Source organism: Rhinatrema bivittatum, unplaced genomic scaffold (genome assembly GCF_901001135.1).
Source record: "Rhinatrema bivittatum unplaced genomic scaffold, aRhiBiv1.1, whole genome shotgun sequence".
Classification (NCBI taxonomy): domain Eukaryota; kingdom Metazoa; phylum Chordata; class Amphibia; order Gymnophiona; family Rhinatrematidae; genus Rhinatrema; species Rhinatrema bivittatum.
The window spans coordinates 101,442-127,233 of NW_021820642.1; the positions used below are offsets into that span (position 1 = coordinate 101,442).

Genomic DNA, 25,792 nt, shown 5'->3' on the forward strand with positions numbered 1-25,792 from the left:
CCATTCTGCAAAGGGCCCCAGAGAACAGAACTGTCAAACCTGAAATAAAAAACAGTACTACTACCCCCTGACCTCCTTTCAAGGGAGAGACAGGGCCCCAAAACATGAGGCTGATCAAACCAGCCTAAACCATCACCCCCAAGGCCTACACAGAGGGTGACAGTGAAATCCTCCTGAATTATGTCCAACTACCCAGAGCACAAGGCTCCAAAAGTCACCATGAAGGAGCAGACCAAGCACACAGCAACCTGCAACAAGAAGCGGTCTGCTGCAGCTGAACCCATTGCCGAGGACGTCCTCCTCAAGGAAATGAGAAAACTGCCTGAGTGGATTGCTTGTAATATCTGAAATGGCCCTAAGCAGGACTGGTACTAGAGGGGGGAGAAGAAGGACTCCTGATAAGCACCCATAGCTAGCTTCTGAACTTTCATCCTTAAACTTCCAGGACTCTTCTAAAATAAAATTATCCCTTAGACAGGATAAATCAGGGCTTAATTTGTAGACAAAAAGGAAGTGGAACTGTGAAGCGGGATGAGATGGGTGGGGCAGGGACCATGGGCAAGGGTGAACACACACACATACACACCTGAACACATTTTTCACATGCTCGATGAGCACAGGTAGGCAAAGGATGGCTGGGGGTCAGGAATGCAGGATCACTTGGGCAAGGAGGAGAAGGCGGACAGAGAGAATGGGGCTCTCTCTCTAACCCTCTCCTCCTCTCTGCCTTGGCGATTCTGATCCTCCATCCCCAGCGGTCCTATAAACAATACAGAGATTCTTTCCACCCCTTTCCTCCAGTGGTCCTAAAGCCCCTAAGTCTAACCTCCTCCTAGCTCTGATGATCCTCAATCCCCTCCTCTCCCTGGAAAGTCCACCCTCTCCAGCAGCTCTCCTCCTCCTCTCCCTCCATGGCCAGTAAGAACAAGTCTCCTCTTCAAGCCAGAATCAGCTGGTTCACCTCTGCCCTTAAGGGGTGGGAGCTGAGTGGTGTTCACTGTCTGCTATCTTCAGTCTCCTTGGACAGGAGTGTGGGCTTCAGAATTCAAAAGCATGGCCTGCTCTTTGTCTACTTGGGGGGTGGAAGGAAGGGGGCAATGCCACATGTTCTCCTCACTCACTCATTTCTCTCTATCTACAACAGTCAATCCTATCTCCACCCTTCCTTCACTCTTACTTCCCCCCTCTGATCACTTCACTCACAGACTGCCCTCACTTCTTTCATCTCACTCACATGTCATAGTCCCTTTGTTTCCCTCTCTCACTCTTTTGCCCTCCCATATTCCACCAGTCACTTTCTTCCTCTGATCCCTTCACTCACTACCCCCCCCCCCCCCCCCGGCCATTCCCTTTCTTGGCCCTTTTCATCCTCACCAATGTGGTCACCAGCAGCGGAGAAGGCAAGGCCTGGGCTGACAGCACGATAAGCAGAAAGCCAACACACCCAGGAATGGCAGAAGCAGTACAGCTGACAGATATTCATCCTGCAGCTTTTTTTTTTTTTTTTAACCTTAGCTGAGTCCCACACAGCCTCCTAACCTATTTAGAAACATAGAAATGACAGCAGAAGACGACCAAAAGGCCCATCCAGTCTGCCCAGCAAGCTTTCCACACTTATTTTCTCATACATATCTGTTACTCCGACTGCTGAGTTCAGGGCCCTTATTGGTAACTTTTTGATTGTAATTTCTTTCCACCCCCACCACTGATGCAGAGAACAGTGTTGGAGCTGCATCAAAGTGAAGTATAAGGCTTAATGTTTGAGGGTAGTAACCGTCATATCGAACAAGTTACCCTGATGTTTGTATACTCATACTGCTCAGATCAATGCATTGTTAGATGTTGTCTGGATGTAAATCCTATTTCTTCATTCCTCCTGTCGTTGAAGCAGTGAGCTGTGCTGGATATGCATTCAAAGTGAAGTATCAGACTTAATTTGTTAGGGGTAGTAACCGCTGCAATAAGCAAGCTACTCCCGTGCTTATTTGGTTACCCAGACTGTGCAATTCAGTCCTTGCTGGTTGTTGTCTGAATATAAATCTCTTTTCTTCATTCCCCCTGCCGTTGAAGCAGAGATCTACGCTGGATATGCATTGAACGTGAAGTATCAGGCTTTACTGGTTTGGGGTAGTAACTGCTGCAACAAGCAAGCTACTCCCACGCCTATCTGTGCTACCTTGTTGGTTGTTGCCTGAATGCAAATCCTCTTTTCCACATTTCCTCTTGCCGTTGAAGCATACAGCAATGTTGGAGTCACATTAACCATGTGAACATTTATTGAATAAGGGTATTAATCACCATGTAGTAGCCGTCATTCCCGCAAGCCACTCCCATACCTCTTCTCTTCATTCCCATCCTCCAGGCTTTATGGATCCACAGTGTTTATCCCATGCTCCTTTGAAATCCTTCATAGGTTGGGTCTTTACCACTTCCTCTGGAAGGGTGTTCCAGGCATCCACTACCCTCTCTGTGAAGAAATATTTCCTGACATTGGTTCTGAGTCTTCCTCTCTGGAGTTTTAAATCGTGACCCTTGGTTCTGCTGATTTTTTTTCCAAAGGAAAAGGTTTGTCGTTGACTTTGGATCATTAAAACCTTTCAAGTATCTGAACGTCTGTATCATATCACCCCTGCTCCTCCTTTCCTCCAGGGTATACATATTTAGATTCATCATTCGATGAAGACCATCCACCTTTTTGGTTGTCCTTCTCTGGACTGCCTCCATCCTGTTTCTGTCCCTTCGAAGATATGGCCTCCAGAACTGAGCAAAGTACTCCAGGTGAGGCCTCACCAAGGCCCTGTATAAGGGGATAATTACTTCCCTTTTCTTACTCGACATTCCTCTCTCTATGCAGCCCAGCATTCTTCTGGCTTTAGCTATCGCCTTGTCACATTGTTTCGCATACTTCATATTGTTAGACACTATCACCCCAAGGTCTCTCTCCTGCTCCGTGCACATCAGCCCTTCACCCCCCATCGAATACAATTCTTTCGGATTTCCACAGCCCATATGCATGACTCTGCACTTCTTGGCATTGAATCTCAGCTGCCATAACTTCGACCAGTCTTCAAGCTTCCTTAAATCCCATCTCATTCTCTCCACTCCTTCTGGTGTGTCCACTCTGTTGCAGATCTTAGTATCATCCGCAAACAGACAAACCTTACCTTCTATCCCGTCAGCAATGTCGCTCACAAAGATATTGAACAGGACCGGTCCCAACACCGACCCTTGCGGCATTCCACTCATCACCGCTCTCTCTTTAGAGTAAGTTCCATTTACCATCACACATTGTCTTCTATCCAGGCCACTACCTTGGCACTCACAACCAAGCTTCTCGTTTTATTCACAAGCCTCCTGTGCGGGACCGTATCAAAAGCTTTGCTAAAATCCAAGTAGATGACATCGAGCTCTCTTCCTCGATCCAATTCCTTAGTCACCCAATCAAAAAAGTTGATCAGATTTGTCCGACAGGACCTTCCCTTGATGAAACCATGCTGGCTCTGGTCCATCAATTCTGCTGCTTGTAGATAGTTCACTATTCTTTCCTTCAGCAGTGACTCCAATACTTTTCCCATCACCGAGGTGAGGCTAACCGGTCTGTAGTTTCCAGCCTCCTCTCTGCTCTCACTCTTGTGAAGCAGGACCACCGTCGCTCTTCTCCAATCACTCGGCACCACTCCCATTTCCAGGTGTCTATTGAACAGGTCACACAGCGGAGCTGACAGCACATCTCTGAGCTCCCTCAGTATCCTGGGATGAACCTCATCAGGCCCCATGGCTTTGTCCACTTTCAGTTTTCCTAGCTCTTCCCATACATTCTCTTCCGTAAATGGAGTTTCATCCATTCCATTCCCCTCCAGTTTCTTGTTAACTAGCGTTGGTCCTTCTCTGGGGTCTTCTTTAGTGAATACTGAAGTATTCGTTTAATAATTCTGCCATTTCTTTATCTGTCTCCACCCATTGATCCTTTTCACCTGTCAATTTCACTATACCATTTTGGATTTTTCTCCTTTCACTGATGTATCTGAAAAATGTTTGGTCACCTCTTTCTAATGCTTTACTTTTCGCTTTCTTGATTACTTTCTTTGTCTCCCTCAGTTCCACCAGATATTCTTCCTTGTGATCCTTCCTTTTGGGATCTTTTATATTTCTTGAACGCTGTTCTTTTAGCTTTTATTTTGCCAGCCACCTCCTTTGAGAACCAGATAGGTTTCATTTTTCTCTTGCTTTTCTTTACTTTTCTAACATATAGATTAGTTGCCTTGGTAATTGCTCCTTTTAGTTTGGTCCACTCTTGTTCTCCCAGCCTTCTAGTTCTTCCTCCAGGTACTTCCCCATTTCATCAAAGTCCGTGTTTTTGAACTGCAAAACTAGGGTCTTCGTGCTTCTTCTCCGTATCCTATTTGTGATATGAAACCATACAGTTTGATGATCACTGGTGCTGAGCTGGGCACCCACCCAGACATTACCTCCATTAGTGAGCACTAAGTCGAGTATAGCTCCTTCTCTCGTGGGTTCCATTACCATTTGTTTAAACAGAGACCCTTGCAGGGCACCCACTATCTCTCTACTACTGTTAGATTCTGCAGAAGGGATTCTCCAGTCTACATCCGGCAGATTAAAATCTCCAACAAGCACCACTTCTCCCTTCTTTCCCATCTTTTGGATGTCTTCAACCAGATCTCTGTCAAGCTCTTACATTTGATTTGGAGGCCTGTAAACCACTCCAATAAAAACAGAAGCCCCATCATCTTTTCTTAGGTCAGCCCATAGTGCTTCTTCTTTGCTCCATCTTCCTTGCAGCTCAGAAGCTTGGATATTGTTTCTGATATAAAGAGCCACTCCTCCCCCTTCCCTATCCTCTCTGTCCTTCCTTAACAAGTTATAGCCCGGTATTGCCGTATCCCAGTCATGAGATTCCGTGAACCACGTCTCCGTGACAGCAAAAACGTCCAAGTCCACCTCCACCATTAGGGCTTGCAGATCTGGGATTTTATTGCCCAAACTATGAGCATTTGTGCTCATAGCTTTCCAGCTTTTCTCGTTCAGGTTACTGCTTTTCTTGGACTCCTTTTGTGACTTATTTAGTTGAGTTTTGTTATCCACATCGCCCTTTTCCATTGCATTTGTATTTGGGGGGGTGATATTCTAATTTCTTTCTGCCAACCCCGGCTTCTAATTTAAATGCCTTATGACATAAGATTTGACTTCATCTCTTAGGATCCTTTTTCCTGCCACAGACAGATGTAAGCCATCTTTGACATATAGCTTTTTATTGTTCCATACACAGCTCCAGCCCCCAATAAATCCAAAACTTTGTTCCATACACTAGGATTTGTGTCATACATTGGAAATTGCATAAAAACCAGGAAACAGGATTTGTCATTGTTAAATACCCGTAATATGGGTCCATTAAGGATTCAAGTAAAGTCTGGGTTGAGTGATTTATCCTGAACCCAAATTGGTTTGGATGTAGGATGTAGGAGGTCATCTAGATAGTCTTCTAGTTGTGATAATACTGCTTTCTTGAGAATTTTTAAGAGAAAGGGCAGGTTGGATATTAGTCAATAATTATCCCAATTGTCAAAACAGCTAGTAGTATTTTTTTAGTATAGGTTTTATCACTGCTTGTTTTGCCTTATCAGGGACTAAGCCTTCCAAGAGTGATTAAGGATGTGATTGTTGGGATGATTGTGCTAATTATTAGTTTTAAAGGGCTAGCTGGAATGGGGTTTTGTGGGTGATTTGCAGGTTTTATTTTAGTGATGATTTGAGTGATTTGAAGTTTAGATACTTTGTCAAAAGCGTTCCATTTAGCTGGTTCATATTTTTCTTCATCTTCTATGGTTGGTGCGCAGTAGAGAACTGAAAGGAGTGGGCTTTACTGCATGATGCGTGTGAGGAAGAACATCTGCTCGTCTTCCCTTTGCATGCTTTTCTAAGTTGCTGCTGCCTAAGGCCCTGAGCGAACCCTATCCTTTGGGAACCTTTGAGACTTGGAGTTTCCAGGATCTCATATTATCTCTCCAGACCTTCCCCAAAGAGCAAACCCCTCTCTTGAGGGGAATCTGTAGAGTCATGACTTGAGTACAGAGTCTGCTGCTACTTGTCTGCACCTGTTCTCGTCATCCCTGTTTTGCCTTTTATTACCCCAGCTTTATTCCTCCTAGGCAAGGCTTCGCAGGAACCAAAGGGAAGAGAAAGAGGGAGGGGAGAGGAGAGCCCTGAGGCTTCCTAATTCACGAGGGCCAAACCTCTTGGTTGTCTACGTCACAAAATAGGGAACCCTTGCTAGGAGTGATTCCCAGTCCCCAAAGGGTACCAGAATGAAGTCCTAGGGTGCCTTCTACCAGGATCTTTCCTGGGAGGCTCTGCTCCACTGGAGAAAGCAGCCCTCAAGGACTGTTGTCCCAGGAGCAAAGGGACTAAACCAGGCCAACGAGACACATTGCCTCTGGGAGTTTGTACAATCTGTCCATTCTTGTCCGTAGCTGCAGGAGACAGAGACTACTGGCAAGGACCTGGAGTCACTCCTTCTTTATACTAGGTGATGAAATCATGAGGAAGTGTGGATTCTGTCTCTGGCAGCTGAGGAGGGGGGAAATCCTGAGAGTAAAGACTGGTCTAGCAGGAAGAAAAGGAAACCCCCTAATACTAGGTTGAAGGTTCAATGGGATATGTTAATTTGCTTGAGGAGTCACTGGAGTACATCACTAGGTTAGGGGGTCAGTGGGGTATGTTAATGTGTTTAGGACATATGGATTGTAGTTTTGGGTTGGGGTGTGTCAGCGGGTTTAGGGTCTTAGTGGATAAGTGGAATCAGTGTAGGGTACTTGGCTTAGAGGGTGGGTTTCAAGTAGGTTGGTAGGCAGAGTGGTGAATGTTAGAAAGTAAGGGGTTTGTGGGCAGAGAGGTTAACCTGGGGGATTAGTGAAGTTGGATGGTTGAGGACATTGAAGAAGGGGCCAATGTCCTGGGGCAGAGGGTCTCTTGCTTATGATCCCTAGGGCAGACTACAAAGCCTCTAAGGTTAAAACTGGTAATAAAGTTAGTGCACTTTTAAACTACAATATTGCACTAAGCTGAGCTTAGCCAGGTGCATTTTCACTCTGGTTTAGCACACAATTCTGTTTAGCTGCTTTTATAACTCACAGACCATTTGTTTACTTGATAAGGCACTGGGGATAGTTTTTAGTGCACACTGTAGTTTCAATACATCGGCTTTCATAGGAGTGATTAGAGAGATCTCAGAGGAGCTTGTGAAGGGGTCTCTGCAGTTCCCAGCTGCTCCTTCCACTCTTCCTCTCAGCAGTTTTACCCCGGTCCCTCTTATTCCTGCACTCACCTGAGTAGCTGCTTCTCCCAGTTTCTCTTTCCTCTGATCCCGACTCATCTCTGATGTACGGCTCTTCCCCTCGTTCAATGTGGGAGATAATATCAGGGGTGACAGTCTGAGAGCCTGATCCTGGGGTAAGAGCACTGCATTAGGTTTCCAGTAATCATTTTAATATTTGTGAGCCTCATTACACCTTCCACCTCATGACATCCAGAATATCTGGAATAAGGTGGAGGAACACACTGAGCATGCTCAGACTGATGTCAGCTCAGAGGAAGGGCAGAAAAGCAAAAACATTTTCTCACTTCTCTGTCCATATGAAACACTTTCCAGTCACTCATGTGCCCCGACTCCAGAGGATTTAATGGGAAAAGAAATAAAAAAAGGGAACGAAGACATTCTGATTTCATGACTCCCTCTCGCATACAGATACACCCCATCACCTCTCTATGGCTGTCTCTCTCTCTCTCTTCAGACCCATTCTCTCCATCGGCACGCTCTTACCCGTATGTCTGCTGTCATCATCTCTACTCCATGCTGACTTGATACACATCTGGCTCTCTTTCACTTTCCCAAAACCATCTGTTTTTTGTTTCACACACTCCCCCTTATGATCTCTGTCCCAGATCTCTCACACTCCCTCTACTTCCCTCACCCAATTTCTCTCTCACTAATCTACTACCAACCCCCAATTCTTCCTCCTCCCACCCTTGCCCTCTTGCTCTAGATTCACCCCCTCCAAGCTCTCTCACCCTCACACCATACATCACCCACCACCCTCTCTGTCACTCCCCCCTCATTCTTTCTCAATCTCTCTATTCCCTCCCACCCATGCCTCTCTCATAACTACTGTGGAACACGTAATACTGTGGGGAGAATAAAGGTGACAGAGACCCAAGTTTGCCTTGCTGACTGCAGGAAAAAGGACATTCCCTCCCCTCCCTGATTTCCCCCATAGAATTCACTCCTCCCTCACCTCTCCCTAGAATTCACCTTGTCTTCTAGCTGCCCCAATTTCACCCTCTCCTCTTCTTTGCTGCTCACTCCTCTCTTCACTCTGCGCTCTCTCTTTCCTCCAGAATCTCTCTCTCTTCTGTATGAAGGAGGAGAACCTGGAGCACATGGCTGCTATCTCCCAACTTCCTTGTCTGTTTGTTTCTTCTGAGCAAAGTGAAACCTTAAGAGCATAAGAAATCTCTTGCTGGTTAGACCAAGGACCATCCAAGCCCTGCATTCTGTCTCCAACAGTGGCCAGCCTGGCTCACAAGCACCCATCAGGAGCTAATTTTGGCCGGCACTGGGAAACTGTACAGAAAAGCAGAAAAAACTGCTTTTCTGTACACCCTCCGACTTAATATCATAGCAGTATTAAGTCGGAGGCCCCCAAAATTAAAAAAATTTAAAAATCGTAAAAAAAAAAAAAAAATCAGGTTGGAAGACAGACGCTCAATTTTGCCGGCGTCCGTTTTCCGAACCCGTGGCTGTCAGCGGGTTCGACAGCCGATGCCAGTAAAATTGAGCGTCGGCTGTCAAACCCGCTGACAGCCACCTCCTTATTACCGCGGGCCCTCATTTGAATACTAAATTGCGCGCCCAGGAGAGTGGCCCGAGTGAGAGAGAGGACTGGTGCTGCTCTCCTCCCACCCCCAGAATTTATTGCCCTGTGCTGGTGCCCAGCTTGCACACACCCTCCCTCTGGCCCTGCCCAACTGGTATTGTTTTGCATTGAACGGTAGCTGCCTACACTTCTCCGAACCTCAACCTTGAGCCTCCTCTACATTTTACTCAACTGTTTACTTTTTCTCCTTATGCTTCCAGTTCCATAAGAACTGGAGCCGGGATCCAGTGCTGTGAGCCTTCATCCAAACCTATCAGTCATTCCCTCCATTTAGGGCCCTCCATCATAGCAATAGCCCTTAGTCTGGGATCATACTGAAATCCAACTGATATGGAGAAGTCGTGCCTATAACTGCACTTCAGCTGCCATATGTGGCATCATTTCTACCCTCACTATAAGCCCCAATTACACAACCCCGTATGACATCCATTCTACCCTCACTATAACCCCCTGACACAGCCCCGTGTGACATCCACTCTACCCTCACTACAACCCCCAATTACACAGCCCCGTGTGACATCCACTCTACCCTCACTACAACCCCCAATTACACAGCCCCGTGTGACATCCACTCTACCCTCACTACAACCCCCAATTACACAACCCCGTGTGACATCCATTCTACCCTCACTATAACCCCCAATTACACAACCCCGTGTGACATCCACTCTACCCTCACTATAACCCCCAATTACACAACCCCGTGTGACATCCATTCTACCCTCACTATAACCCCCTGACACAGCCCCGTGTGACATCCACTCTATCCTCACTATAACTCACTGACACAGCCCCGTGTGACATCCATTCTACCCTCACTATAACCCCCTGACACAGCCCCATGTGACATCCATTCTACCCTCACTATAACCCCCTGACACAGCCCCGTGTGACATCCATTCTACCCTCACTATAACCCCCACTGACACAGCCCCGTGTGACATCCATTCTACCCTCACTATAACCCCCCGACACAGCCCCGTGTGACATCCATTCTACCCTCACTATAACCCCCCGACACAGCCCCGTGTGACATCCATTCTACCCTCACTTTAACCCCCCGACACAGCCCCGTGTGACATCCATTCTACCCTCACTATAACCCCCTGACACAGCCCCGTGTGACATCCATTCTACCCTCACTATAACCCCCAATTACACAACCCCGTGTGACATCCATTCTACCCTCACTATAACCCCCAATTACACAACCCCGTGTGACATCCATTCTACCCTCACTATAACCCCCTGACACAGCCCCGTGTGACATCCACTCTATCCTCACTATAACCCCCCGACACAGCCCCGTGTGACATCCATTCTACCCTCACTTTAACCTCCCGACACAGCCCCGTGTGACATCCATTCTACCCTCACTATAACCCCCTGACACAGCCCCGTGTGACATCCATTCTACCCTCACTATAACCCCACTGACACAGCCCCGTGTAACATCCATTCTACCCTCACTATAACCCCACTGACAAAGCCCCGTGTGACATCCATTCTACCCTCACTATAACCCCCACTGACACAGCCCCGTGTGACATCCATTCTACCCTCACTATAACCCCCTGACACAGCCCCGTGTGACATCCATTCTACCCTCACTATAACCCCCTGACACAGCCCCGTGTGACATCCATTCTACCCTCACTATAACTCACTGACACAGCCCCCTGTGACATCCATTCTACCCTCACTATAACCCCCTAACAAAGCCCCGTGTGACATCCATTCTACCCTCACTATAACCCCCTGACACAGCCCCGTGTGACATCCATTCTACCCTCACTATAACCCCCTGACACAGCCCCGTGTGACATCCATTCTACCCTCACTATAACCCCCAATTACATAGCCCCGTGTGACATCCATTCTACCCTCACTATAACCCCCAATTACACAGCCTCGTGTGACATCCATTCTACCCTCACTATAACCCCCTGACACAGCCCCGTGTGACATCCATTCTACCCTCACTATAACCCCCTGACACAGCCTCGTGTGACATCCACTCTACCCTCACTATAACCCGACACAGCCCCGTGTGACATCCATTCTACCCTCACTATAACCCCCAATTAGACAGCCCCGTGTGACATCCATTCTACCCTCACTATAACCCCCCGACACAGCCCCATGTGACATCCATTCTACCCTCACTACAACCCCCCGACACAGCCCCATGTGACATCCATTCTACCCTCACTATAACCCCCCGACACAGCCCCGTGTGACATCCATTCTACCCTCACTATAACCCCCTGACACAGCCCCGTGTGACATCCATTCTACCCTCACTATAACCCCCAATTAGACAGCCCCGTGTGACATCCATTCTACCCTCACTATAACCCCCTGACACAGCCCCATGTGACATCCATTCTACCCTCACTATAACCCCCCGACACAGCCCCGTGTGACATCCATTCTACCCTCACTATAACCCCCCGACACAGCCCCGTGTGACATCCATTCTACCCTCACTATAACCCCCCGACACAGCCCCGTGTGACATCCATTCTACCCTCACTTTAACCCCCCGACACAGCCCCGTGTGACATCCATTCTACCCTCACTATAACCCCCTGACACAGCCCCGTGTGACATCCATTCTACCCTCACTATAACTCATTGACACAGCCCCCTGTGACATCCATTTAACCCTCACTATAACCCCCTGACACAGCCCCCTGTGACATCCATTCTACCCTCACTATAACCCCCTGACACAGCCCCGTGTGACATTCATTCTACCCTCACTATAACCCCCCATTACACAGCCCCGTGTGACATCCATTCTACCCTCACTATAACCCCCAATTACACAGCCTCGTGTGACATCCATTCTACCCTCACTATAACCCCCAATTAGACAGCCCCGTGTGACATCCATTCTACCCTCACTATAACCCCCTGACACAGCCCCATGTGACATCCATTCTACCCTCACTATAACCCCCCGACACAGCCCCATGTGACATCCATTCTACCCTCACTATAACCCCCAATTACACAGCCTCGTGTGACATCCACTCTACCCTCACTATAACCCGACACAGCCCCGTGTGACATCCATTCTACCCTCACTATAACCCCCAATTAGACAGCCCCGTGTGACATCCATTCTACTCTCACTATAACCCCCCGACACAGCCCCATGTGACATCCATTCTACCCTCACTATAACCCCCCGACACAGCCCCATGTGACATCCATTCTACCCTCACTATAACCCCCTGACACAGCCCCGTGTGACATCCACTCTACCCTCACTACAACCCCCAATTACACAGCCCCGTGTGACATCCACTCTACCCTCACTACAACCCCCAATTACACAGCCCCGTGTGACATCCATTCTACCCTCACTATAACCCCCAATTACACAACCCCGTGTGACATCCACTCTATCCTCACTATAACCCCCAATTACACAGCCCCGTGTGACATCCATTCTACCCTCACTATAACCCCCTGACACAGCCCCGTGTGACATCCACTCTACCCTCACTACAACCCCACTGACACAGCCCCGTGTGACATCCATTCTACCCTCACTATAACCCCACTGACAAAGCCCCGTGTGACATCCATTCTACCCTCACTATAACCCCCTAACAAAGCCCCGTGTGACATCCATTCTACCCTCACTATAACCCCCTGACACAGCCCCGTGTGACATCCATTCTACCCTCACTATAACCCCCTGACACAGCCCCGTGTGACATCCATTCTACCCTCACTATAACCCCCAATTACACAGCCCCGTGTGACATCCATTCTACCCTCACTATAACCCCCAATTACACAGCCTCGTGTGACATCCATTCTACACTCACTATAACCCCCAATTACACAGCCTCGTGTGACATCCACTCTACCCTCACTATAACCCGACACAGCCCCGTGTGACATCCATTCTACCCTCACTATAACCCCCAATTAGACAGCCCCGTGTGACATCCATTCTACCCTCACTATAACCCCCCGACACAGCCCCATGTGACATCCATTCTACCCTCACTACAACCCCCCGACACAGCCCCATGTGACATCCATTCTACCCTCACTATAACCCCCTGACACAGCCCCGTGTGACATCCATTCTACCCTCACTATAACCCCCAATTAGACAGCCCCGTGTGACATCCATTCTACCCTCACTATAACCCCCTGACACAGCCCCGTGTGACATCCATTCTACCCTCACTATAACCCCCAATTACACAGCCCCGTGTGACATCCATTCTACCCTCACTATAACCCCCAATTACACAGCCTCGTGTGACATCCATTCTACCCTCACTATAACCCCCAATTACACAGCCTCGTGTGACATCCACTCTACCCTCACTATAACCCGACACAGCCCCGTGTGACATCCATTCTACCCTCACTATAACCCCCAATTAGACAGCCCCGTGTGACATCCATTCTACCCTCACTATAACCCCCCGACACAGCCCCATGTGACATCCATTCTACCCTCACTACAACCCCCCGACACAGCCCCATGTGACATCCATTCTACCCTCACTATAACCCCCCGACACAGCCCCGTGTGACATCCATTCTACCCTCACTATAACCCCCTGACACAGCCCCGTGTGACATCCATTCTACCCTCACGATAACCCCCAATTAGACAGCCCCGTGTGACATCCATTCTACCCTCACTATAACCCCCTGACACAGCCCCGTGTGACATCCATTCTACCCTCACTATAACCCCCTGACACAGCCCCGTGTGACATCCATTCTACCCTCACTATAACCCCCTGACACAGCCCCGTGTGACATCCATTCTACCCTCACTATAACCCCCTGACACAGCCCCGTGTGACATTCATTCTACCCTCACTATAACCCCCAATTACACAGCCCCGTGTGACATCCATTCTACCCTCACTATAACCCCCAATTACACAGCCTCGTGTGACATCCATTCTACCCTCACTATAACCCCTGACACAGCCCCATGTGACATCCATTCTACCCTCACTATAACCCCCCGACACAGCCCCATGTGACATCCATTCTACCCTCACTATAACCCCCAATTACACAGCCTCGTGTGACATCCACTCTACCCTCACTATAACCCGACACAGCCCCGTGTGACATCCATTCTACCCTCACTATAACCCCCAATTAGACAGCCCCGTGTGACATCCATTCTACCCTCACTATACCCCCTGACACAGCCCCGTGTGACATCCACTCTACCCTCACTACAACCCCCAATTACACAGCCCCGTGTGACATCCACTCTACCCTCACTACAAGCCCCAATTACACAGCCGCGTGTGACATCCATTCTACCCTCACTATAACCCCCAATTACACAACCCCGTGTGGCATCCACTCTATCCTCACTATAACCCCCAATTACACAGCCCCGTGTGACATCCATTCTACCCTCACTATAACCCCCTGACACAGCCCCGTGTGACATCCACTCTACCCTCACTACAACCCCACTGACACAGCCCCGTGTGACATCCATTCTACCCTCACTATAACCCCACTGACAAAGCCCCGTGTGACATCCATTCTACCCTCACTATAACCCCCTAACAAAGCCCCGTGTGACATCCATTCTACCCTCACTATAACCCCCTGACACAGCCCCGTGTGACATCCATTCTACCCTCACTATAACCCCCTGACACAGCCCCGTGTGACATCCATTCTACCCTCACTATAACCCCCAATTACACAGCCCCGTGTGACATCCATTCTACCCTCACTATAACCCCCAATTACACAGCCTCGTGTGACATCCATTCTACCCTCACTATAACCCCCTGACACAGCCCCGTGTGACATCATTCTACCCTCACTATAACCCCCAATTACACAGCCCCGTGTGACATCCATTCTACCCTCACTATAACCCCCAATTACACAGCCTCGTGTGACATCCATTCTACCCTCACTATAACCCCCAATTACACAGCCTCGTGTGACATCCACTCTACCCTCACTATAATCCGACACAGCCCCGTGTGACATCCATTCTACCCTCACTATAACCCCCAATTAGACAGCCCCGTGTGACATCCATTCTACCCTCACTATAACCCCCCGACACAGCCCCATGTGACATCCATTCTACCCTCACTACAACCCCCCGACACAGCCCAATGTGACATCCATTCTACCCTCACTATAACCCCCCGACACAGCCCCGTGTGACATCCATTCTACCCTCACTATAACCCCCTGACACAGCCCCGTGTGACATCCATTCTACCCTCACTATAACCCCCAATTAGACAGCCCCGTGTGACATCCATTCTACCCTCACTATAACCCCCCGACAAAGCCCCATGTGACATCCATTCTACCCTCACTATAACCCCCCGACACAGCCCCGTGTGACATCCATTCTACCCTCACTATAACCCCCCGACACAGCCCCGTGTGACATCCATTCTACCCTCACTATAACCCCCCGACACAGCCCCGTGTGACATCCATTCTACCCTCACTATAACCCCCCGACACAGCCCCGTGTGACATCCATTCTACCCTCACTTTAACCCCCCGACACAGCCCCATGTGACATCCATTCTACCCTCACTATAACCCCCTAACAAAGCCCCGTGTGACATCCATTCTACCCTCACTATAACCCCCTGACACAGCCCCGTGTGACATCCATTCTACCCTCACTATAACCCCCTGACACAGCCCCGTGTGACATCCATTCTACCCTCACTATAACTCACTGACACAGCCCCCTGTGACATCCATTCTACCCTCACTATAACCCCCTGACACAGCCCCCTGTGACATCCATTCTATCCTCACTATAACCCCCTGACACAGCCCCGTGTGACATTCATTCTACCCTCACTATAACCCCCAATTACACAGCCCCGTGTGACATCCATTCTACCCTCACTATAACCCCCAATTACACAGCCTCGTGTGACATCCATTCTACCCTCACTATAACCCCCAATTAGACAGCCCCGTGTGACATCCATTCTACCCTCACTATAACCCCCCGACACAGCCCCGTGTGACATCCATTCTACCCTCACTATAACCCCCTGACACAGCCCCGTGTGACATCCATTCTACCCTCACTATAACCCCCTGACACAGCCCCGTGTGACATCCATTCTATCCTCACTATAACCCCCTGACACAGCCCCGTGTGACATCCATTCTACCCTCACTATAACCCCCTGACACAGCCCCGTGTGACATCCATTCTACCCTCACTATAACCCCCCTGACACAGCCCCATGTGACATCCATTCTACCCTCACTATAACCCCCCGACACAGCCCCGTGTGACATCCATTCTACCCTCACTATAACCCCCTGACACAGCCCCGTGTGACATCCATTCTACCCTCACTATAACCCCCCTGACACAGCCCCATGTGACATCCATTCTACCCTCACTATAACCCCCCGACACAGCCCCGTGTGACATCCATTCTACCCTCACTATAACCCCCCGACACAGCCCCGTGTGACATCCATTCTACCCTCACTATAACCCCCCGACACAGCCCCGTGTGACATCCATTCTACCCTCACTATAACCCCTGACACAGCCCCGGGTGACATCCACTCTACCCTCACTATAACTCTCACTGACACAGCCCTGTGTGACATCCACTCTACCCTCACTATAACCCCGGACACTTACACACAGGAGGAAAGGGTAAAAGAGTCGCCGAGCCAGCCCGTCCACCGCCGGGGAAGTGGGGGAGGGAGTTGGGACAGCCGGAGCAGAGCAAATGCAGAAAGGTGCACTTTCTCTTTTCTTTCTTTAGTGCTGGGTGTCACAGAGGGGAGGAGGAAAGGGCAGACGAGTCACCACTCCGAGAAATGGCTCAGCTCGTTCCTCTGCCACTGGGGAAGGGGGGAGGGAGTAGGGACTGCCAGACAGTTACACACAGGAGGAGGAAAGGGTAGAAGAGTCGCTGAGCCAGTCCGTCCACCGCCGGGGAAGGGGGGGAGGAAGTTGGGACGGCCGGAGCAGAGCAAATGCAGTAGAAAGCGGCTGTGAAGAGATCACAAGCAGCTGCAGCCTGCAGCAGCCAAAGCGCAAAGAGCTGAACAGAGAACAGCTCGCCCTCCTCCCCCGCCCCCTGAATCCCGCAGATAAGGAGAAGCCAAGTGCTGTCAAGCCGCCCGTGGGTCTCAGCCACCATGAGAAGAGTTTACATGGGCATCGCTCCACCCCCACTCCCAGCAAAAAGCTAGAGTCGGCACACCAGACAATCTCTATATCTGCACAGACAATGGAAGAACAAAAAATATTGTATACCCACAAGCATTGTGAAATTAAACATATTACAAATGTGCGCTTTCTCTTTTCTTTCTTTTCCATTTAACCTGACTGAGCCACTGCAATGCGTGGCCGGGGACAGCTAGTACATTTATATATGAAAATGAAAAAAAAGGGGAAAAAGTGCCAAGGGGCACTTTTCCCCCTTTTTTCATTAGGGGCAGCCTGTAGCTAGGGATTCTTATGTGTGAGGAGTGCCATCCTGCTTAACACAACAAAGGATTTTTATTAACAACAAACCTTTCTTCTATATATATTTTATTTAAAAGGGGCAGTCTGGAACAAAAACAATAGGCCCTAGGAAGCAATGGAGTCTAGCCGCCTACAACAGAAATCTGGTAACTAGGTAGGTACAAAACTGCTGTAAATAAATAAAATAAATAAATCTGCTAGCCAACTGGATAAAGTCGGTGTGGCAATGGCCATCCCCAGGCTGGCTGTGGTAAAGAGAGGGAGGAAAAAGAGAAGAAGTGGATTGGAAATGGGTGGAAAAAAAAAGAGGGATCCTGGAGCGGGAGGCAAAGTTGAGGGATAATTTAGGACTGGGGGGAGAAAACAGATCCAGAACGAGAAGGAAGGAGAAAATGAATTTTGAGAGTGGAGTTTTGAGGAAGGAAGGATCCAGGAGCAGGGGATTTGGAGTGCAGAATCCCATCTCTCACTTTCTCTTTCAACCAGGCACAAATCCCCTCTCACCAACACACACACTTCCATCTCTAATCAACTCATCCATCTCTCTCTCACATATAGCACACACTCATTGCTTACCCGTTCCTCCCAAGTAATTTCCATTCTCACCTCCACCAGTTGATCCCTCCACATTGATCACCTCACCCCTGCATGTTTCCAGCTGACAGTATGCAACACGATCACTTCCTCACCAAATCACACCAGGAGACACTCACTCAGAACTGTTTTTCTTTATGTGCCAGATCTTCTGATAAAAATATAAAATTATTTCTTACTCAGTGAGTTAAGAGTCTGATAATTATCCTTCATCACATCCTTGTAAAGCTCTTTGTGCTGTTCTTCTAAATACTCCCACTCCTCCTGGGAGAAATAGATAGCGATGTCCTCAAAGGTTACTGAGATCTGAAAAACAAATCCTTCCATACTCAGCCTCTTATGCATCATCTCCATCAGGAGAGTTCACAGCACTGGGGATGAACAGAGCAAGGGAGAAAGTTTTCTGTGTGTATATAATTTATTTATCTGATCTTAAGTTCTGTAAACCCTGATCCAATCATTCAACGTGGCTCACAATAAACATGAGGGCAGAAAAAGACCCTTTGGCCCATCCAGTCTGCCCATCTGCCCAATTAATTTAGCATTTTAATTCTCATGAAAAAATAAAAAAAACTAATAAAAATTAAACCACTAAATAATAACTACAAAATATTTAAAAGCATGAATATCAGTATATATCAAATAATTCACAAGCACATAATACACGTCTCAGAGCAGGATTACAGCAACTGCAAACCAGTTACATTCAGAACCCGAGATACAAAATCTCACTATGTGGGACTCCTGACCTCGCTCCTTACATTCAGGACCTCAGAGTACCTTTTCTGCGCCCCAGGTCTGCTCGGGGTCCTATTAATGTCAGAGCCTGCTCTGCAGTGTCCCAGGTTGGAAAGCTGCAGCAGGGTTTATATAGAGAGAGCAGGATGATGGGGCAATTTCCTACCTGGGCAGAAACTCCTGCAGGCATTTTCCTCTCTTCTTTTGCTACTTTTAGGATGACAAATGAATACGGGGCTTGTTTTCAGGCTGGGAAAGAGGTGAATCCCTGCTGAGCGCTAGAAAAGGGAAAGAGGACGCGGGAACTACAGGCGGGAGTCTCTTTTTTCATTTCCTTGTTTGTGTTACGTCATTAGTCTGTGCTCTCTGCGTGAAGCAGCCCCCTCTCCCCGACCTAATGATGTCATCAGTATGTGCCCTCAGTGTGAAACTCCACACGCCCTCGTTTCCACTCTAGTGCCGTCATCAGTCTGTGCCCAGTGTAAAGCTCCGCACGCCCCTCCCCCCAGTGATGTCATCAGTCTTTGCCTGGCAGGAAGAGCAGCTGGCGTGTGTTGCATGGAGACGGCGTGAGAAGCACTTCTGCAGTTTTATAATCTGAGACACTGCAGCCTCGGGCTTGCTTTTACCAGAACCCCGGGCAGATCCGTCATACAGAAAAGGCACTTTGAGACCCTCCTGAGTGGAGAGTGATCAGGAGTCCCAAAAAGTGAGATTTTGTGTTGTGTATCTGATTTCCAGCTGTATCCTGCTCTGGGACTATGTGTTATGGAACTCTTCTTTTGCCCTGCTGAGCCCTAGTGCTGTGCTGTCAGACAGAAGGTGCACTGAGTGTGTTTCTGGTTTGTGTTTTAGGTTCCAGTAACATTTGAGGCCATCGCTTTCTGTTTCTCCCAGGAGGAATGGGATAATTTAGAACAGGGTAGACAATTCTGGTCTTCAAGTGCTGCAGGCCAGTTGGGTTTTCAGATATTACTGAACACGCTTGAGATGTATTTACATGCATTTCCATTATATGCAAATTAATCTCTTGTGTATTCATTGTGGATATCTTGTAAACCCGAATGGCATGTGACAATTAAGGACCAGAGTTGCCTATTCCCGATTTAGAAGAATTTCAGGAGGAGTTTGACAAGGGCGGAATGAAGGAGAATTATGCATGAGATAGAGAATGTATACAATGAAATCCATGCAAATCTGTCTCATGCATATTTAGTGTGGATATTCTGAAAACCTCTCTACAGGTGATAAATGGAACACTAGCTTACTTTATTTTACCAAACCTCACCAGGAAAATCTCACATGCAGAAATGTCTTTATCATGATGTCCCAGAGTTCTAAATAAAAATGTAACATCAACCCTTACTCAGAGAATTTATTTATTCATTCTTCTATTCTGCTACTTTCAAAAACAAAGTTCAGAGTAGCATAAACACCATAAAATATATATTATAAAATGACATTTCATAAATCTAAATTAGCTGATGATTTGGCTAATAAAGCCACCCCTTAATAAAAGTTTCCTTAAAAAGCAATGACTTGACTTTCTTTCTAAAAACTTTTAAAACATTTTTACTATGCAATACCGCTGGAAGCTTGTTCTACACAGTGGGACCTGCACATAAAAAGGCTCATGCATGAGTTACCTGTAATTTATAGTGTCGTGGAGGTGGTAAATATCTGCCAGAAAATCACAACGGATAAGTAAGCTCATACATTTTCAGTTTATAATGTAAAGTACATGGATTATTTGGATACAAAAGCTTGTGAATAATAACTAGTAATTTGAACTTGTTAACAGTGAAAGCCAGATAATATGGGAGTCATATGCTTGAAGGGTTAAAAATTCCATTAACAGACATGCAGCTACATTTTGAATTAACTGAAGAACTTTAGCATGTGTCTTTGGTAGTCCCATGTGTAGACTATTACAGTGGTCACGATGCCCAAATAGTAAAGCTTGTAATATCGACTTAAAAGAATCCTGTGTCAAAAGGCACTTTAAAGCCCATAAGAACTTAAGAAGTTGCTATACTGGGTCAGACCAAGGGTTCATCCAGCCCAGCATCCGGTTTCCAATAGTAGCCAATCCAGGTTAAAGTACCTGGCAAGTACCCAAACATTAAATAGATCCCATGCTACTAATGCCAATAATAGCAGTGGCTATTCCTAAGTCAACTTGATTAATAGCAGTTAATGGTCTCCTCCAAGAACTTATGCAAACCTTTTTTAAACCCAGCTATACTATCTGCCCTAACCACATCCTCTAGCAACAAATTCTAGAGCTTAATTGAATGTTGAATAAAAAAAAAATTCTCCAATTTGTTTTAAATATGCTACTTGCTAACTTCATAGCGTGCTCCCTAGAGCTTCTATTATCTGAAAGAGTAAATAACCAATTCATATTTACCTGTCCTAGACCTCTCATGATTTTAAAGACCTCTGTCATATTCCCCCTCAGCTGTCTCTTCTCCAAGCTGAACAGCCCTAACTTTTATAGCCTTTCCTCATAAGGGAGCCATTCCATCTCCTTTATCATTTTGGTCACCCTTCTCCAGTGCAGCTATATCTTTTTTGAGATGCAGCGACCAGAATTGTACACAGTACTCAAGATGCGATCTCGCCATGGAGCGATACAGAGGCATTATGACATTTTCCATTTTATTCACCATTCCCTTCCTAATAATTCCTAATATTCTGTTTGCTTTTATAACTGCAGTGGCACACTGAGTCGACGATTTCGATGTATTATCTATTATGATGCCTAGATCTTTTTCCTGGATGGTAGCTCCTAATATGGAACCTAACATTGTGTAACTACAGCATAGGCTATTTTTCCCTATAGGCATCACCTTGCACTTGTCCACATTAAATTTCAACTGCCATTTCGATGCCCAATCTTCCAGTCTTGCAAGGGTCCTGCAATTTATCACAATACACTTGTGATTTAACTACTCTGAATAATTTTGTCATCTCCAAATTTGATCACCTCACTCATCATATTCCTTTCCAGATCATCAGTAAATATATTAAACAGCACCGGTCCAAGTACAGATCCCTGAGGCACTCCAATGTTTACCCTTTTCCACTGTGAAAACAGACCATTTAATCCTACTCTCTGTTTCCTGTCTTTTAACTAGTTTGCAATCCACAAAAGGACATCACCTCCTATCCCTTGACTTTTTAGTTTTCTTAGAAGCCTCTCAGGAGGGACTTTGTCAAACTTAGGATTTGGACTTTAACAGCCTAAGTACCTGATTCACTAAAGTTTTTCCCATAGATGCAAAATGGGAGAAAAGCCTTAATGAATGTTTCTCTAAGTTTGTAAAATCTATCTTTACCATGTTCTTTAGAAGGACCTTTAATATCAATTTCGAGTCTAACATCACTCACAAATTGTGGGCTTGAAATACAATTTTCAAGTGTACATTCTCATAACACGATGTGTCTAAACCATTGAGTGGATCATTTTTCCCATCCACAATAAAGTAGTCTTAGAAATATTCAAGGCTGATGTATTTTGTTTTAACCACTTATTAATCAAATTCATTCATGGTATACTTGCAGATATTCAAACCCCTTATGCAACTGAAGACATGAACATTTGCCATTAGGCAGCTGAGCAACAGCTTTCTGTAATTCAGCTACCATTATTGGGGCAGTTCGTTTCTGATTAACAGCTCCCTTGGTTAACATAATAAAGGAGTAATGATGACAGAAAACGACCATCCAGTCTACCCAGCAAGCTTCTTATGGTAATATCAACCCCACTATGTAGGTCACTCCCAGGTTTCTCTTAAGGGTAATCTGTGCAATTACCCTCAATCCTTATGATAAGGATATTTACTGTATTTATGATAAGGTTAGTAATCTTTACAAAAACCAAGTAACTGTCAAACACATTAAAAAATTACTGCTAGCAACATTTTTACTGGGTGAGGAGCCTTCCTGAAAATTCCAGCAGTGTTGACTTGCCTTGCTTTTGGACTTGGTCATAGAAGTTGAGGCAGACCAGCTCTATCTATATAAGCACCAAGATTCTGGTTCACAGCCCTCCTCCCCTGAGTATAGATCAGAATAAAAGGAGCAGAAAGTCAAATTACTATCTTTAAGACCAAGAGATACACTCGTTTATACGAATGCAACTAATGGTAGTTCCTTTTCATACCTCAGATCAGTCCAGACAAATGGGTTTTGCATCCCTACCAGCAGATGAAGGCAGAGAACAAAAAACTTTGAGGCACTGCTACATAACCGAGAGCGCCATCTGCAGTCCCTCTGTATTTCTCTGCCTCCAGCAGATGGTAGAGGTGCAAACCTCTGATCTCTGATCCCTAGACTGCTTCTGCCTGCATCATCCCGGGGGTCTGATAGCCAGGGGTCCTGGCTCTCTCTTTCCCTCGAAGAGCTTCTTCCCCATTTGGCGGCCAGCAGCACAAAAGTATTGTTTTTCCTTATCTTTGGTTGGTGGATCCTTTAAAAAAAAAATGGGAAAGGAAAAAGTCATCGGGAGCAGAAGCTAGCTGTGCCGTTGTGAATAGGGTTGCTGCGGGACTGCTATTATGTTGGGAAGAGTAGTGCTGCCTGCCAGAAGTCATCTGATTCCAGCGTGAGTCGGGGAAGCTTTTCCCAAGATGTTGCAGGGGTCTCTTTCACCATGTCTGAAGTGTGGAGGCCACATGGTAGGCCCAATGACATCACAGCACGTGAAAGCGTGCAAAGCCAGCGGTGCACAGATGCAACAGTTGAATTCGGCAGCGCTGTGCTGGGATTGTGCCTTGGGGAATGAAGGAACCTCCATGAAGACTGCGGGTGCATGGAGGGTCACTCGTTCGTCAGGGCTGGCACCGGTTGCTCCCAGGGGGGGCTGAGGATGTGGCTCCAGTTAGGAAGGCATGTGGCAGACAAGCAGCAGGGCCTAGGGACTCCCTTCCTCCACGTTCTCTGATGGGGCTGTCCTCGGAAAAGGAAGGTGGGGGTGAAAGGAGCCCAGAGGTGGATGACTTCACTGAGGTGGAGGATTTCATGTTGCTTCTCCACAGGGCCTACTTGGCCAGATGGGGAGCAGTTGGGAATTGGCCCCTGTGGGGAAAGCCACGGGGTTTAAAGAAATCCAAGGTGGGCCTGGCTGGAGGTCTGGGGTCCTTCAGCGCCTTTGGTTGGCTTCTCCCTCAGGGGATGGAGAGGATGATGACAGAGTTGGTCAGGACCCAGAAGACCCATTTGTAATTGGAGATGATCAGATGGATGACCCGAGGGATCATCTCGCAGCGGGTGCTCCAGCGGACGACCCAGGGGTATTTAAGGATGGAGTCGAACCGGATGAAGCATCAGTGACAGAGGGGGACTATCCTAGGGTCGTATGGCTGTTCCGGAAAGAGGAATTAAGGCCTGTAATTCCCCATGTTTTGGAGGAGCTAGCTAACAAGGTCACCCAGGAAGATTCGGATAATGAGGGGGGTAGATCTGGTGCTGGATGGCCTACAGGGACCGCCGAAGGTGTTTCCTTTGCCCAAGAAGGCGAAGAAGCTAGTAAACCGGGAATGGGATACTCCAGAGGCTGGCTTGAAGGTCAGCAGGGCGAAGGTGAGGTTGTATCCGATAATGGAAGAAACCTTGGAATTGCTGAAGATTCCCACGGTGGATGTGGCTGTCTTGGCGGTCACCAAGAAGACCACTATTCCAGTGGCGGGGTCAGCTGCATTGAAGGATGTGCAGGACTGCAAATTGGAAATCCAGTTGAAAAGACTGTTTGAGGTTTCAGCTTTAAGTCTCCAGGCGGCAATTTGTGTTAGCCTGATGCAGAGGGCCTGTTTGCGCTAGATTTAGAAGGCGCAGGAGAAGAGGCCTATTTCTGAAGATTGCAATCAGGCAGCAAGGCTGGAGGTTGGGGTGGCTTATGTGGTGGATGCACTTTATGACTTGGTCCAGATGTTGGCCAGAAATATGGTCTCCACAGTAGTAGTGAAGAGGATTCTGTAGTTATGTAATTGGTCAGCGGATGTGTGGTCCAAGTCGCAGCTTTGTAATCTTCCCTTCAGGGGGAAGCTGCTTTTCAGCAAGGACCTAGAGCATTTGGTGAAACATCTTGGAGAGTCCTAGGGCAACAAGTTGCCAGATGATAAGAAAGCGGTCAAGAAGATCTTTCTGCCCCGTTCCCATTTTTGGGATGTGAGGCATTTTCATTCTGGCAATAGTGTCTCAGGCTCGGGGCAGAGACAGACCTCAGGAAGGCAACAGTCCTTTCAAGGTGCCTGAAGGACTTCCAGGGATGGCTCTGGTCAATAGGCTGGAGGTGGAAAAGGTTTGCAATGAAGTTGTGCAGGTCTACTCTTTGATGGAAGTGGTAGGAGTGAGGTTGTCCCTTTTCTACAAAAAGTGGGCCAAGATCACGTTGGACTAGTGGGTTCTGGAGGTGATAAGAATCGGTTTATGCCTTCGAATTTTCTCATCAGGTAAGGGAGGCCTTTATGGTGTCCCAATGCGTGTCCCGAAACAAATGAAAGCCCATTCTAGATATGCTCTACTGCTTGCAAAGGCTGGATGCGATTGTGCCGGTCCCAACTCCAGAGAAGGAGCAAGGAAGGTATTCCATTTACTTCATGGTCCCCAAGAAAGATGGCAAGTTTTGGCTCATTCTCCATCTTCAGAAAGTCAACACAGCACTTATGGGTGCTGCGTTTTCGAATGGAGATGCTGCAGATGGTAAGCGTGGCAGTCAGAAGAGTTTCTTGATTTCCTGATTACACAGCGGCCTATCTGCGTATAGCCATTCAACAGCAGCATCAGAAGTTTCTGTGCTTCATGGTGCTGGGACAGCATCTCCAATATTGGGTCCTTCCTATCTGGTTGGCTACGGCACCACACACACATTCACGAAGGCGATGGTGGTGGTGGCAGCGGCCCTGCAAAGGGAGGGGATTCTTGTCCACCCTTATCTTGACAATTAGATCATTCGGGCAAAGTCCGAAGGGGAATGTTGGCAGGCGAT

The 25,792-nt window shown here is 47.5% G+C and overlaps 1 protein-coding gene across 1 annotated transcript in view; it reads right to left on the reverse strand.

Annotated features, from left to right (window-relative positions):
• LOC115081799 (oocyte zinc finger protein XlCOF6-like) overlaps positions 1 to 19,236 on the reverse strand; it is a 33,263-nt gene extending 14,027 nt beyond the window's left edge. Inside the window, exons 1-3 of the mRNA XM_029586172.1 lie at positions 18,968 to 19,236; positions 18,243 to 18,369; positions 7,346 to 7,465 (exon numbers count right to left, since the gene is read on the reverse strand). Of these exons, the coding sequence (XP_029442032.1) occupies positions 7,346 to 7,465; positions 18,243 to 18,369; positions 18,968 to 18,991 (271 nt within the window). The 5' untranslated portion in view covers positions 18,992 to 19,236. The remainder of the gene's footprint in view (positions 1 to 7,345; positions 7,466 to 18,242; positions 18,370 to 18,967) is intronic.
• Positions 19,237 to 25,792: the final 6,556 nt, after the last annotated feature.